The sequence below is a fragment of the Microcebus murinus genome, chromosome 7 (assembly GCF_040939455.1).
Source record: "Microcebus murinus isolate Inina chromosome 7, M.murinus_Inina_mat1.0, whole genome shotgun sequence".
Taxonomy (NCBI): Eukaryota; Metazoa; Chordata; class Mammalia; order Primates; family Cheirogaleidae; genus Microcebus; species Microcebus murinus.
Window position 1 is genome coordinate 59639108 of NC_134110.1, and position 15984 is coordinate 59655091.

At 47.9% G+C, this 15984-nt stretch overlaps 1 protein-coding gene across 2 annotated transcripts in view; it reads right to left on the reverse strand.

Annotated features, from left to right (window-relative positions):
* The window catches only part of BAALC (BAALC binder of MAP3K1 and KLF4), a 72652-nt gene extending 57896 nt beyond the window's left edge, over positions 1-14756 (reverse strand). Inside the window, exons 1-2 of one of the 2 annotated variants that reach the window (XM_076005106.1) lie at positions 14442-14756; positions 10904-10920 (exon numbers count right to left, since the gene is read on the reverse strand). In XM_076005106.1, coding sequence (XP_075861221.1) covers positions 10904-10920; positions 14442-14601 — 177 coding nt within the window. In that variant the 5' untranslated portion in view covers positions 14602-14756. The remainder of the gene's footprint in view (positions 1-10903; positions 10921-14441) is intronic. The other variant, XM_012784310.3, reaches the window with a different exon arrangement.
* Positions 14757-15984: the final 1228 nt, after the last annotated feature.

A 15984-nucleotide genomic window follows, 5' to 3' on the forward strand; every position in this document is an offset into this window, starting at 1 on the left:
GTTTGAATTTTGAATTCATGTGCAAAAGAAAAAAATACAGCTAAAGATCACACTCTTTGGGTCCCTTTGTTAATATTTTTGGTAGCTTCTATTTAAATGATGCCTTTTCTCTAAGAAGTTCACTGGGTGTTTTCTGAAGCCTTATGTAATGGCTGGAAGCCCCCCTGCCTCTGCAAAGAAACACCTGATTCGGAAAAGTAAACATCGTAACAGTAGCCCATTCATTAGCTGCCCAGACACACAAGCAAGCAGACGTGCAGAGACTTTCTAAAAACCCTCAACTCTGGCATTGTGGCCTGTGGCAATAACTAAGAGTCAAGGAAAGGTGAGTGCAGCTCAGGGAGACACAAGGGAGAGTTATTCCTCACGCCTAGAAGAGCAATCCGGACTCTCAGAAGTGCCGTCTCAATCAGAGTCAGCTGGGAAAACAACTCAGGCCACAGCAGCTGCTCTGAAAACTGATTCAACAGTGACCTGTGCTGAAGGGACAGGAGGGTCCTAACACTGCTGGGAGCCCAAGGCAAGGAGAGCTCCTTTGAGAACTGGGAAGGAGATGAAATTAACCTTCAGGTACCCCTGCCTTGCTCTGGGTAACACCATGATGTTCTTCCCAAATCGCACCCAACTCAAGAGCATTATTTGCATAACAAACTCTCTAATACCTTAACGAGCTCATCGGAGATGCTTTAAAAACTGCCTTCAAGGTGGGAAATAAGCTTAATCCCATGAATTCATTCTTTGTTCATCTCACAAACATTGTTTGAGTATGCACCAAGCATATTTGGAGGTGTATTTGAGGGCTGGCACTGGTAACTGCACATCCTTTGCTCTTTTCTCTCCCTATATTGCCTTCCACGTTACAGCGGCTCTTAAATCTGGTCGAGCCTCAGGCCCGCCCAGGACAGGAGGCACTGGACCGCAGACGCACTCATTCACGTATGTATATTGCTCATGGCTGCTTTGGCACTAAAACAGCGACGTTGAGTAGTCGCAAAAGAAACCAGGTGGTCCGCAAAGCCTAAAATGTTTACCTTCTGATCCTTTACAGAAAAAGTTTGCCAATCTCTGATCTAGGACCTCTGGTCTCGCTGACTGGTCCCTCGACCCGCAGCATCAGCATCAGCATCATTTGGGAACTTGTTAAAAATGCAGAATCTCAGACCTACCAAATTCCACCCTACGCTGACTAGAGGACTTGTTAAGCAGGCAGGCTTTCTGGCCTCACCACACCCTACCTAGCATGTCAGAAGCCCCGAGGGCGTCTTTGTTTTAGGTTCCCCGGGTAAATCTGGTGCGTGGCCACTAGGGAAGCAGAAAGACGGGTAAGGTGATTGCGGCCCCTGCCTGTAGAGGTCGCTGTGGTGGCCCGCCGGGGAGCCCAGTGGGGTGGCCGCACCAAAGCCTCCAGCTGCCTGCTTTTCGAGGACATGGCCCCACCCAAGGTCACGTGTCCTTGCTGGGGGCAGCCAGCACCCAACGCCTGGTGGATACTGGGTAAGAAGGCCTGGCCTTCTCATCTCAATCGCTGAAGGCCATCGCAGCTCCAGAGCTCCCCAGGGGATCAGCTGAGGCCCCTATTGCAACAGCCATTCAACTTCTCCCTCTGCCATCTGCAGCCTGCACCCCGCAACCCTCACAGATGGTGTTCCCTAGCTCTCTCCCCATCAAGAGTCCAGCTCAGAGTCTGTTTCCTGGCTCTGTCTTTATGAGTATACAGTATGATAGCAGAAACAAGTCACAGCTAAATTCAAAACAGAGTTAAGTGTCCTAAAAGGTGTGTGCTAGCATGGAATGCATGACTGGGGCGGAAGGGCAGCGGGATCAGGCCTTCAGACACAGGGCAACCTGCTCGGTTGATTGGAGAAGACGTGTGGATAACTGGTGGAAAATGAGCTGGCCTTAAATGCCACGCTGAGACCTTTGCATTCAGTAGGCAGTGGGAAATCATGAATGGCTTTGAGCAGAAGATTAACACCATAATGATCCCAGCTATACATCAGGACTGTTCACCTGGCAGTATGTAAAAAGGATTAGAGTGGGAGTGACTGAGAGTAGGGGGACTGCTTCACAGCTGTTGCAGATATCCAGGTAAAAGAAAGGCAGTGAGGACCAGAGTTAGCAATTGGCCAAGGGGCTGGTATAGTGGGAAGAGACTGAGCCTAGATTCCAGCCCCCACCCAACTGCTTACAACCTGTGTACACTTAGGTCATCTCACCAGTCCAACTCCCATCATCTGTAAAATGGAGATAACAGAGTTAGGTCATAAATCTGCAATGCCTGGCACATGCTGGACACCCCATTAATGAAAGTCACACTCATGGAGATCCTGGCTGTGTTCATCTGAGTTTGTATAGACATCACTTATCACCCCAGCAAGAAAGTCCAAGCCTGGCTGCTATGAAGACTGCCCTTGTGAAGTGATTCTTGGAGGTAATAATTTAATGAGACCTCGGTTTCAGACACGACTGTTGTTCATTGAGGTGCTCACACCTGAATCATTCCTCTTCCGAAGGGTGCTCGGGCCATCCGCTTCCACTGTAACTGCTGCCTTGCCCTGTTGTTATGGCGACCGGTTTCCCAAACAGCAATGCTGTTTTCTACAAACCTTTTCGGTTTCCTCATGCCCTGAAGTCCACAAGCCCTGGAGACAGCAGCAGGGTGGTTTTTTTCAACTTCCACAGGAAGTTGAAATGTGCCAGCCGGCTGTGTGCTGCTTCTCCCCCGAAACCCCCAGCCTGAGCATCACACAGGCCTGCGCAGCAAAGTGCCACGAATGTTCCCACTAATTGGAAATCAGTGCCCTGAGATATCAGCTGGCACATCAGTCTCGGGCTGGCATTACCCTTGCAGGAAAATGAAGCAGAAAACAAAGGAATGTCCACCACTCATTTCATGCACACAGCACAGCGTGTTTAGGGTACTGTTGCATTATTTTAAAAAATTATTTCAATATTAGCACGTGTAGCTTTTCCAGCAAATGTTCACCTTATGAACTCACTTGACACATGAAAATATTTAAAAACAATGTTATTATTATGGCAAAATCTTAACATTGGTAATCATGTCTCCTTGGTTTCCAGCAGAACTCCTCTCCCTCTTCACCTATCTTCTTCCTTTCTTTTTTTGAGACACAGTCTTACTTTGTCTCCTGGTTAGAGTACAGTGGCATCATCATAGCTCACTGCAACCTCCAACACAAGTGATCCTCCTGACTCAGCCTCCCAAGTAGCTATGACTACAGGCGCACCACGATGCCTGGCTAATTTTTCTATATTTAGTAGAGACGGGCTCTTGCTCAGGCTGGTCTCGAACTCCTGAGCTCAAGCAATCCTCAATCCTCAGCCTCCCAGAGTGCTAGGATCACAGGCGTGAGCCATCGCACTCTCTTCTCTCTTGCTCCTACTAACCTTTCCTCTCCGACCACAGCCTTAGGAGAAAGATGCAGCCACCTACTGGCAGCCTTCCCAATATCTGCCCTCCCCTATTTTCCTTTGCCAAAAGGATGCTGACACTTTTAGGGTGGCATGTCCCCAGCTAAAGGTCTTGGTTTCCTAGATTCCTTTGCAGCCAGGGACATCCCCATCACACAGTTCTGGCCAGTGAGACCCAGCAAAGCCTACTGGGTTCTGGCAAAGCTGTCATTTTAAAGATAAGGAATAGATCAGGGAGAATGCTCCTTTCTACCCTTCTCCTTCTTTCTATCTAAAATGAGATGGCACAGCGTCTTGCAGCCATGAGGATGAGATGTACACACTAAAGCTGGCAGAGCAATAAAGGAGCCCAGGCCCTTGGCAGCGCCCTGGAATGGGTGCGGCTGCCTAACTCCAGACTTCCGTGCAAACCCTCTACTTGCTAAATCCCATTACTGTGGTTAGTTTCTGTGCAGGCAGCCAGACACAATAATTCCTGGCTGGTACAAAAGGTGAGGAGGGTTCTCCTCATTCCACAAATATCCACTGGGTGCCTGCTCTGTGCCGCGCACTGTGCAGAGCACTCAGGCTAGCACGGTGAGTCAGTCAGCCCTGTGACCTCATGGAGTGAGGGAGTCAATAAATAAACAATAAATGAACAGACAATGGCAGGCTGTGGTGTTAGGAAGGAAATGACCAGGCAGCCACTGGGGAAGGCTGAAGACTGGTCTCTCTTGAGGAGGCGACATCTGAACTGAGAGCTGAAGGGGGAAGTGCAGATAACTATGTAAGGCGAGGTGGGTGGGAGGAAGCACATTCCAGAGAGTGTGAAGTCTTGGTAACAGGAAGGGGCTGGCTGCATTCAAGGAGCCGACAGGAATCCAGGAATTCACCCTGAGTGAAAGAGCGAACAGGATAAACAAAGCAGGCAAGCAGCAGGGACTGAGTTCCCCAGGCCCCTGGAGGCCAAGGAAAGGGATTGGGGTTTTATTCTACATGTAGTAAAAGGGGAAGGGGAAGCCATCAGAAGGCATTAAACAAGAGAAGGACAGGACCTGATGTATGTTTTTAAAGGTTGTTCTGCCTATGACATAAAGAATGAATTGTCAAGGGCAATAATAAAAGGAGGCTATCGCAGAGGTTCAGGTGAAAGATGACGGGCTCGGGCTCAGGGAAGGCCAACGGAGAGGCAGAGTAGACCGTCACCCAAGCCGAGCTGCCTGGGAGGGCCTCTCATATGGTCACAACAAGGAACTACCTCGTCACTGCACTTAGAATCCAAACAGGCAGATTAGAGGACAGGATGGCTAAAACTCTGAGGTGGCAAGAAGGGACAGGTGATGACTGGAAAGAAAAATAGGAGAACTCACAGCAAGTCTTTGATTGCTTGTTTTTTTATTTTATTTATTTATTTATTTATTTATTTAGGTGTTCAGAGGGAAAGTAGGATCAGTATTGGGGGCTATTATAAGGAAACTGTCACAGAGTATTAATAAAGAATTATTAGGCCGGGCGCAGTGGCTCACGCCTGTAATCCTAGCACTCTGGGAGCCCGAGGCAGGAGGATAGTTCAAGGTCAGGAGTTTGAAACCAGCCTGAACAAGAGCAAGACCCCGTCTCTACTAAAAAATAGAAAGAAATTAATTGGCCAACTAACTATATATATAAAAAATTAGCCAGGCATGGTGGTGCATGCCTGTAGTCACAGCTACTTGGGAGGCTGAGGCAGTTGGATCTCTTGAGCCCAGGAGTTTGAGGTTGCTATGAGCTAAGTTGATGCCATGGCACTCTAGCCCAGGCAACAAAGTGAGACTCTATCTCAAAAAAAAAAAAAAAAGAATTATTAATACTAGAATTGCCAAGAGGTGGTGATATCACTGAGGTTCTAGTGTGTGAATTGCTAGCAGATACAATCACCAACACCATGGTTTTCTCCAGCAGTGCAGGGCAGCTCCAGGGGAAGGGTGACCCATGGCTTGAGATTGGCATGAGGTAAGGAGCAGAGGGGAAGGGTGACCCACGGCTTGAGACTGGCATGACAATGAGCCTAATGCAAGCTTAAGGAGGTGAGGGTATCCTCATGCCAGGTGGGCAGCACTGAAACACAAGGCACTTCATATTTGTGAATGCATTATTTCTCCAATGATTCCCATCTCAATGCGGAAACTACAGCTGAGAGAGGCTAAGAAACCTGCTCAAGATTACACAGCAGAAAAATGTCTTTTGTTAAAGTCAAGTTTGTTAACCACTGACCTGTATTATCTCCAAACAAAGTAACAGGGAAGATGATGGATGACAAAAGCAGGTGGAGGTCCAAGGACTGGAGGTCATGATGCACATGAAACGCTGGCTCATTAGTAGGGGAGGAAGCACATGAAGTTGTAAATGGAGAGACCAGGACATGCCCTGTGGGTGTGGCTGTATCAGAGCATGGGGCAGTCAAAGACTCTGGGCTGGATTCCCAGGCCCAATGGCATCTGGCTGGCAGCGCTGACTCAGCTTTGCCTAACCACCCATTAAAATGCCCATGAAGACATAGAAAAAGTCCAAGACTCAACATCACAGCAAGTGAAAATTAATAAGCAACCTAACCCCAGATTCTAAGAGAAATTGGCACTAATCAGGAGAATATCAGGTTAGACTAAGAAAAACCTACTCACTTCTGGCTTTGCTTCATCACATAAAAGCCACATGGTGAGGTGTAGGCAGACACTCCACACATATCCATGTAACACAGAGACCCAGACCTGTGTCTGGAATGGTAGCAGCCAGAACACTCACAGACAACCTGCCTGACCTCTGGGCATTTAAGACTCAGAGAGCTGGTACATGTGTGCACGTGTGCACGCACACATGCACATGCACACACACACACACACACAGGCCATGTTTCTGTATCCATAAAGGGACTGAAAATCCCGGAATATAAAGCAGCACACTCAGCCTGAGACTGTTGTGGGGGAGTGCAGGGGAGCTGGGCAGGGAACATGGAGGAATTACACACAGTGAAGTCACAATATGCATTTGCCTGGTATGTAATTTGCCTGAATTCAAGTACATTTGCTCAGCATTGAAAGAAAATGCTGAGCATTGAAAGAGAAAAATCTGTTCCCTTATCCACAGCCTTTCCTCTTGCTCTTTCTCCATTCGAACTAGACTCTGACTCCTACTACCTCCAGATATTTTCCTAAACACAAAGAGGAGCATGCATTGCATTTGAAACCAGAAAAATATATTATTCTGTGCCAAGACTGTTCATCTTGAATAGGCCCATCAGGTGATTAGGATGCAGGTGATTCTCGGAGCCCCCCCTGCAGGCCTGCTCTGGGAAGACAGGCACAGCGCACTCACCGCAGGGAGGGGCCTCAGAGCTGCAGGACTCAGCCTTGTAAACGCTGGCAGGAGGCTCCCAGGAGGCTCCCACTTCAAATGGTTCGTATGTTCAAATGGGGTGGAGGAGGGTCCTAAACTCGTACTTAGCAATACAGCACAATGGACTCTGCCCTGCATTTAGAAACTGGAGACCTCAATGCCCATCCTGGCTCTGCCATTTCCTAGCTGGGTGACCTTGCTCACTCTCTTAATTTCACTGTATCTCACTTTCCTAACATGGCAAATGGTGATAAAAATGGTTTATGAAGTTATTACAGAGAGTGATATGAACTAATGTCCAGAAGTAAAGTTCTCACACTTAGCAGATGTTCAATAAATGCTACTTAAATCTAAATGGCAAGGAAATAGGCCCAGTCTCAGAAGAAAGAGTAAGGAAGTAACAGTGAAAATCCTCTTATTATCTCCAAATATTCACAATGTTTGTGCTCACAAACACATTTATGTTAGTTTGCAAGGACTGCTGTAGCAAAGTACCAGAAATTGCACCGTTTAGACAACAGAAATCTGTTGTCTTCTGGTTCTGGAGGCTGGAAGTCCAAGCTCAAGGTGTTGTACAGTTGGTTCCTTCAGGACACCCTGGGAGAGAATCTGTCCCATGCCTCTCTTCTAGCTTCTGGTGACTTGCTGCAGTCTTTGATGCTCCTGGGCTTGTGTCACACCATCTGTGCCTTCATCTTTATATGAAATTCTCCTGTGTAGTTGTGTCTCTCCTTTTCATAGTGACACCAGTCATATTTGATTAGGACTCACCCTAACAATTTCATTTTAACTTGATTACCTCTAGAAAGGCCTTCTGAGGGACTGGGAATTAGGACTTCAAAATGAATTTCGGGGGGACACAATTCAGTCCATAACCACATTCCACAAGAGCTTTATCTTGAGAGGGATGAAAGCAGCTGGGCATGGGCAGAGTGGGAGGAGAGCATGTGAGGAAGTAAGGGCTCCCGGCGGCCAGGCTAGGGGGACTAGATCACAATGTAGACTCAGAGCACACCCATCAAGTCTGCTCTGCGGAGGAGAGACGACACAGCATTCAGAGTGTCCAGGGAAGCTCTGAAGAAGCCCCTACAGGAGTAGGATTTTGCAGCAGAAGCTAAATGGTCTGCTGAGAGCGGCTGGAGCCCGTGGGCCTGACACAGAAAGACTGCTGGGATGAACGTCCAGGCACCATCATCCAAGAACAGTGCAGACGCCCAGCTTCACTAAAGAGCAGAATGGCCTTATCAGCAGGAAGACACTGTGGGTCACAGGTGCACAGATCCCAGGGCAAAGGTGGGACTTCTAGGGGTCTGAGCTGGAGGGACTGCCAAGTGCAGGATGAGCCAGGAAAAGACCTTTGCTGACTGAGAGAAGACTGTCTTATTCCCACTGAAGCCTAAAAAATCAGGGGGGAAAAGCAAAAGGCGATTCTGGAATGCACTTGGGACGTTACTACACCTAGCAGTGGAGTCACCTTAAATTTATCTCTGGTTAGCGTTGAAATTGCTTTATCTAGTGTCCAGCAAAGACAAGGTTCAATGGATTGTTGTCTAAGACAAAAGTATCTAAGATGAGACTCAGGAAAGAAGTTACAAGAAAGACAGACTAAGCTTCATTTGCACAGCTAGATCATTTATCCACGCATTCATTTTCACAGTCATTCAACAAACATGTGATAGATGCCAGGCATGCAAATGTCAACAATGTGGTCCCCAACCTGGAAGAGCTCACAGCTAACTGGAGAGACAGAGGCATGAAAAAGCCTCAGCAATGCAATATGGTAGGTGCTGTCACTGGGCTCCCAGAGAGCCTGGAGAGCCAGAAGCAGGACCTGATACTCTGCCCAAAAGACAAGGGCCATGAGACCATGAGACTTCCTAGACCTTTATAAACTACCTAGGTTTGTTACCACCTGTTTCTCGTAGTGATTTTTGCAGAACAACTGAGACTGTGACAAAGAGGCTTGCGTTTGACAAAAGGGTTGTGAGGAAGGTGGGGAAGATTTCTTACTATGCAACCAATCTTGTCTACCAGTCAGGTAGACCAGAACCCCAAAACGATGAGCAGATTGAACTGATGAGGAAAGAGAACATCATATCTGGGTTCTACGAGAATAAACAGGCACATAGAAGTTTTCGGAGATTTATTCATTCAAGAGAGATCACTTGAGGGCCTCCTACAGCCATGCACGGTGTTAGGCACAGGGAAAGAATGGTGAGTGTGAAGACCCCTTACCTAAACAGGGTTCCTCGTATCAAGAGGCATGTTGACAGTCATCCTTGAGAGGGGAAGACATTAGTCAAAAATTATTTGAAAATACAACCACAGTTTGTAACAGGTATGCAGAAGGAGCTGGGGCCGGGGGAGAGGGGACTCATCCACCAGGAATAAGCTCCAGCTGGGCTCTCTGCAGCTGCTCTCCTCTCAGGGGAGGAATCAGGACAACTGGGCACCTCTTTCTCGTGCCTCTCCCAGCTGGAGGGCCTGCGGGAACAGTCCTGCCACCTGCACTGAGCTCCTGCAGAGGTCTATACACACACTGACCCGGCCCCCAGCAGAACAAACCGCTCGGTCCCCTGAACTCCTTCAACACTTCCTTCGTGCCCTTCCAGTAGGGACCATGCTGACCTGAAGTGTGCCCCCTTTTGTGTCTGTTTCCCCTATCACATTAACTTCTTTAGGTCAGGGAACATAGCTTACTCATCTTTGTGCCAAATGTCTACTGTATGAACAAAAGAGCAAATAAATGTCTTTTATCTTTAGTCTGTCAACATAGGGAAACAAAGATCTAGAATACTGTCTTCATAGCACTTCTACCCCTGGGTAGAAATTACAAGGAAACAGGAAGAGGCTCAAAGGGGAGCTGCCCCACAAAGGTGTGGGAAAGCCTCCTTCCCTGGGGAAGAGATATGCCATCCTCAGGGATGGTGCCAAAGAAAACTGTGCTGTCCAAGAGCAAACTAGACTGTCAAGAGATCAGATTAGACTTCGGGTCTTATAAACTGTAAAATGAAGAAATCTATAACTAATCCCCCATTAACCAGGAAGACAGTATTGAGAAATACAGGCTTTGGAATCAGATTGAGCTGGATTCCAGGCCGGAAATGGCAAAAGTCACTCACACACTTCAAGCCTCATTCCCTTGCTTGTAAAAGGAAGATGGTAATAGGTCTCACCTCATTCCGGAGGTTGGGATTAAATGAGATAATTTACATAAAGTGCCCATCCAGGCCCTTTGTAAATCATCAATAGATGTTAGCAAATGGTAATGTGAAGTGCTCTCCATTTTATTTCACTATCTTTCAGTTTATTTAGGCAAATCATTTTGTCGTGAGTCTCTAATTCTGCAAACTTCTATTATACTAAAGTAATTATTTAGCAATTTAAAACTATAAAAAAGTACTTTAGAGAAATTTGAAATGCTTTATTCTCTAGAGAAATTAGAAAAAAAAAAAACCCTAACAGTCCAAAAGGGGGTGTTTACTGATGCAATTTAAAGGACTTGTGATTGCATCGGGGTGACACTAGGAAGTTATTAATGTATGGATGGCTGAGCTAGTCTGGGTCATGGCAACCTCAGAGACTCCCTTTCTCCTTGGAGACCCTCATCAGACAACAAAAGTAAAAATCAATCCAGCAAACCGATTTTTATGAGGATGAAATCATTTCAGACCAATTTAATTTCCTTCTGTGACAGAGACAGATTTTGGTGACTCAGGGAAGCAATTGATATCAGATACTATGGCTTCAGCTAAGTCTTAAATTCTAGCCTCCATCATAATCAAATCTAAAAACTGAATTCAATTCTGCTGGCTGGCGGAGATGATGTCCAAAAACAAGAACCAGAGGCTCAGGATCACTTTTTGAGTAAGGAAGAGAAGAAAGAAACTCTCCCTTTGTGAAAGTGGCAGAAAAACATACCCCCTCCCTACTCCCAGTGAGATGCAGAATTCATTCAACAAATATTTACTGTCATGTGGCATGCCCTCAATCTGGATGGGGGTAAGAGAAATTGAAGTGAGATTTAACATATTAACTGCCATTATGAGTTGTATTTGACTGACAATAGTTTTGAGCCCGGGGCCTCCGTGAAGCATCTGTAACTCACACATCTCTTCACCTTGGGAGCTGTGAGAACTATTTGTCAAGTTGCATATAACTCACACACAGGAAACAATAAAAAATAACAAATTTTTCATCAAATTAGAAAGGATCATTTTGTTTTCGAAGTTTTTATTCTATTTTCATAATAAAACACTGTGGCCCCAAGGAAAAAAAAATTTTTCTATTGTGGCAATCAATGTGTTAAAAGCAGGTATGCTGGCCGGGCGCTGTGGCTCACGCCTGTAATCCTAGCTCTTGGGAGGCCGAGGCGGGCGGATTGCTCAAGGTCAGGAGTTCAAAACCAGCCTGAGCAAGAGCGAGACCCCGTCTCTACTATAAATAGAAAGAAATTAATTGGCCAACTGATATATATATAAAAAAAAATTAGCCGGGCATGGTGGCGCATGCCTGTAGTCCCAGCTACCCGGGAGGCTGAGGCAGAAGGATCACTCCAGCCCAGTTTGAGGTTGCTGTAAGCTAGGCTGACGCCATGGCACTCACTCTAGCCTGGACAACAAAGCGAGACTCTGTCTCAAAAAAAAAAAAAAAAAAAAAAAAAAGCAGGTATGCTTAAATGGGGCTTTTTGGTAGATGTGGTTATGGAGTTGAGATGTGGGGCAGCCACAAAACAAATGGAATCTTTGGGCCAGGCCAAATGTTTCAATGGAGTAAAGTTAGGGGGGATTTTAAAAGAGAAGTTATGGGATCAGAAAGGCACTGCAGAGAATCTAGGTTAAACTGATTCAAGTGGGAAAACATCAATAGCAAGGACGGCAAGGAAGAGAAAAGAAAAGGGGAGTCTAGGAAGAGCTGACAGGAATGGAGGGCAGGTGCAGGCAGAGTGTCCATTCAGAAAACTGTCATTAAGCCTCAACCTTGCATCACACATGTGCTGCAGAGTGTACTCAGCACAAAAGAGGCAAAAATGAATTAGGTTCACTTCCTGCCCTTAAAGGTCCCGAGGATGAGGTAGCCAGGAGAAAAGGTGGCTTCGATTTGACACTAAAGGGGAGTGACCAGGGTCCCAAAAGAAAGGATTTTTGAGACTGAGGGAATGAGGGTGAGAGCTGCGAAGTGGTTGAGGAAGTTTCCACACTGAGACAATTCAACTGGTAGGCTCATTTGTCTTGGATAACTGACCTCCAGAGACCCCCTCCAGCTCTAGAATTCTAGTAATAAAGACATTTTTTTGTTGATTTTACAATCTGGACTCTCCTGAATCCAGCTCTTTCATTTACCCTCCCCCATCAGAAAAAGATTGCTGTAAACAGGGAAAAGTGGCATTCTGGCTTCTTGTCATAACATAGCCACCATGGGCCACTGGGTGTCCTCCAGCAGCTTGGTGTTGAATCCATGGGTAAAGCATTGGCAGAGGGTGGATGAAGTGGGGGGATCAGGGAAGAAGAAAAGTATAAAGAAGTCTGGCTAATCTCCCAGGGTGGCTGAGACCCAGGAGATTTGTAGCTTTCTCAGATAACTCATTCTGACTATGACCAGTCCCCAATCTGAAAAATCCATGGGAATCAAGCCACACTTCCAAAACCCCTAGGGAATGGCAATACACTCCAAGGGAAGCCTTGATTCCATCTTGATTTTTGGAAATGTCCCTCTCCCTGAGACTACTAGGAATTTCTAAGGAATTGAAATGACTCTGCCCATAAGAGTCTTGCCGATTTCAGGGTGCCGTCCCAGGGCTGAAGGATGCAGGTCTTCAGGACCACCTGCCTGGCAGGGCTGCCCCATGTTTGGCGGGGGACCATGACTGAGTGTGCTTGTCCCAGGCCCCACCTGTTGCAGGGACCAGATTTCAAGATAGAGGGTATATGAGTTAGGATGGCAGAATGATAAATGAATTAAATGTTTGAAAAGATATGAGAAACATATATGTACATATTTAGCCATCCCATAATAACTCTCACACCCACATACATGCACGCATATGCACACACACCCCATATACTCTCAGTCACCAAGGCAACCATTCCATAAAGCTGTACTTAGGGGGTTTTTCACGCTAGATCTTTTCACCCTTATTTCCTTGGAGTGCAGCTCTGGCATTTGACTCTGCTGAGAAGTACCACGCCTGCCTGGGAAAACCTGTTACATCTAGCATTTACCAGGTCCCTTTAGAAGGCCCATGTCTTATCCTCACTCTGACACTGAATTCAGCCAGCACATCACTTGGTAACTTTCTGAAAGCATCAGCAACACAAAATAACCAATATGATTGCCTTCATGAATCAGAAAAATTAGCAACAAATACACTGTTACGCCCTGCACAGCTTTCACAGACAAGTCTCAATTTTTTTAAAAAGCAAGTCACAAAGTTCATGTGAAAAAGAAGCCAGCTTTGGTCCTAGAAAATGGATAAACCTATTCTCAGGATTACAGTGATAGCTCTTATTGAGGAGTCATGGATTAGGATCATTAATCTTTTAAAAGTACTTCACATTTCTTTCTTCCTCCATATAATAAACATTGTGCTTCAAATCTAACTTATTTTCTGTTTTAGATTTCATTATTCAAAAATGCAGACAACATAAAGAGGTCGGGAAACAGTTAAAACATTTTTATCCAAATATTGATATAGCTTTTGACAACATCCCTGTAATAAGTAGTGACTTTTTTTTCTCTTAATGTCACCAACATGTCTATAGTCAGTCTACGGGCACATTTTTCATCTCTATGCCATAATTATTAGTGTCTGCTTTCAAAAAGAAAAAAAAATCCTGAGCTGTGACTGGACCAGAAAGTTCTTTGCATCTCCTTCTTTCAGATTTCTGCCAGGTGGGGAATGACCCAGGTAAGAGTATTTAATTTATAGTCAAAACCCACTTTTATGCCCTGCCTCATTTACAGCACTAAGGCACCAGGATTGGGAAGGGAAATGTTTTACTATGGAACAACTGCTTGCAAAGTAAGCTAAAGCGCAGAACTAGCGATGGGGCGGGCGTGCATTTGTTTCGACCTGAACTAGGGTTCTGGTGTTTGAAGCCCGCAAAGGGGCTCCTTTCCGAGAGGTAGAAAGAGGAAGCGACTGGGAAGACTCCACCCAGGCAATCCCAGTCAGGCGCCTAGTCTATAAATCGAGGGAGAAGTATGCCAGGTGGCCAGTGGATGGAGAAGTCACCCGACCGGTGGCCACGCAGGTGGCCAGAGGGAAGATGGACCAAAGCAGGGCAGAGGCGAACCCGGGCGGATCGGGGGCGTGGGGTGGCTGAGGGACAGGTGTGCGGGGGCAGGTGGGCTGTCCTCCCACCATCCATCCCTGGCCAGTGAGCAAGCATTGGCCGAGGCAAAGAAGTGATGGGTTTCCCCGAAGCTCAGGGGACTAGCTCAGCCCTCTGCAAGGGAGTCTCATGGACCCGGCCCGCCGTGCTCGGGTCTGTCTGCCCATCAGCGGGCGGGTCCAGTCTCGGTCTCTGTCTGTCTCTGCTCCCCCCACTCCGCCCCATCAATTCTTTAGGGGAATGGGCTGCGTGCTGTCCCCGGAGCCCCCAGCCCTCCCGCTCCCGCCGCCGTGGCCCCGCTCTGCGGGAGCCGGGCTCACTCACCCGCGTGCAGGCCGCCCGCCTCGGGGCCGCTGTCCGGGCCGGCGGCGCTGGGCGGCGTGTCCGAGTCGGTGTAGGTGAGCCAGGTGGACTCGGTCTCCCGGGTCCAGCTCTCGTAGTAGCGGGGCTCGATGGCATCCGCCCGGCTCCCGCCGCAGCCCATCCTCCCGCGCTGCGGGCGCGCCCGGCGGCCGCTCGGCTCCGGCTCCGCGGCGGCTCAGCCCCGGCGGCGCAGCCCCGGCCCGCGAGGAGGCGGCGGCAGCGACATTGCGTCCCCGCGCCTGCCCGCGCTGCCGCCGGCGCCGAGCTCCCGCCGCGCCCGCCGCCCCTCGGCGGGTCCTCTCCCCGCCCGCCGCTCCTCTCCGCCTCCAAGGCCCTCCCCCTCCCCACCTCTCGGTCGGTCCTCAGCTCCCCTCGCCCTCGCAGCTGCCCCCACCCTGGCCCGAGTCCCCCGATGGCCCGCAGCCTCCCTTAGTGCGCCGCCGCTGGCCTGGGCTCAGGGGCCGCTGCTCCGAAGCGGGGGGAGGGCAGCGGGGTCCGCCGGCTCGGATTACCGTTTCCAGTCCCTTGCCCATCTACCCTTCATCCACCCATCCACTCGCCCACCCATCCACCCGTTCATCCGTCCACTCACCCGTCTTTCCTCCCTCCCTCCCTTTCCTCCTTCCATCCATCCATCCTAGGGAGAACTGAAACGCTTAGAAAGGGACCCCAAGCTTTCTGGCCACCTGTTCCAAAAGCGATGGAGCTGGGGTTGTTGGGGACAACCTGGTAAAACTGGGGAGGAAGTGTTGCCCCTAAGAATCAAGGAGCAGTCAGAGGCCATGCCTGTCTTATCTGATCTGGGTAGTAGGGAGTAGGGCCTATGATTTCGGAGAGAGCTGGGCTAGGCCCTCTGTCACTAACACCCCTTCCAGGGCTGGGGCTTCATGAGCCTCTGAACTTTGTTCTCCAGAAAGCCAAAGATCACCAGGAACCTGGCAGCATCCCAGATACCCTCTCTGGGTGGGGCTTGGAGGCTTGGCGGACTTTCCTGTAAGTACAGGGGTGGCCTTGGCATCCCAGGGCTCCACTGCCGGGTTGTCAGCCTTTCTTTCCCTGGGGCACACTTAGGTCTCTGTGTGTTCAGACCTAGAATTCAAACTTGGGCAGGCCAGTGAATTTACCTATGCCAAGAACCCACAACAGGTGGTAAAAGAAGGAAAACACCCCTAAAGACAGGGCTAGGAAAAGGGAAGAGTTTGGAAGAGTAAATCTTCAATAACCAGGCTCTGCTAGAATATAATATGGTGTTGAATAAGTATTATATTCATTCAATGTATGTTTACTAAATATGGCAAACCACTGTTTTAGTATACATAATACTCATGTATATTATCCATTGTATATAGACTGTAGTGTGTAATGTTTAATAAAGATACAAAGGGTAGAGAATATCAGTATGGTACTCATTATATCCTGTATAATGTATAGAATGTACATTGTCTATAAACTTTACTATGTAGCATCCAATAGATAAGCCTGGCACATAGTAGGCCCTCAATAA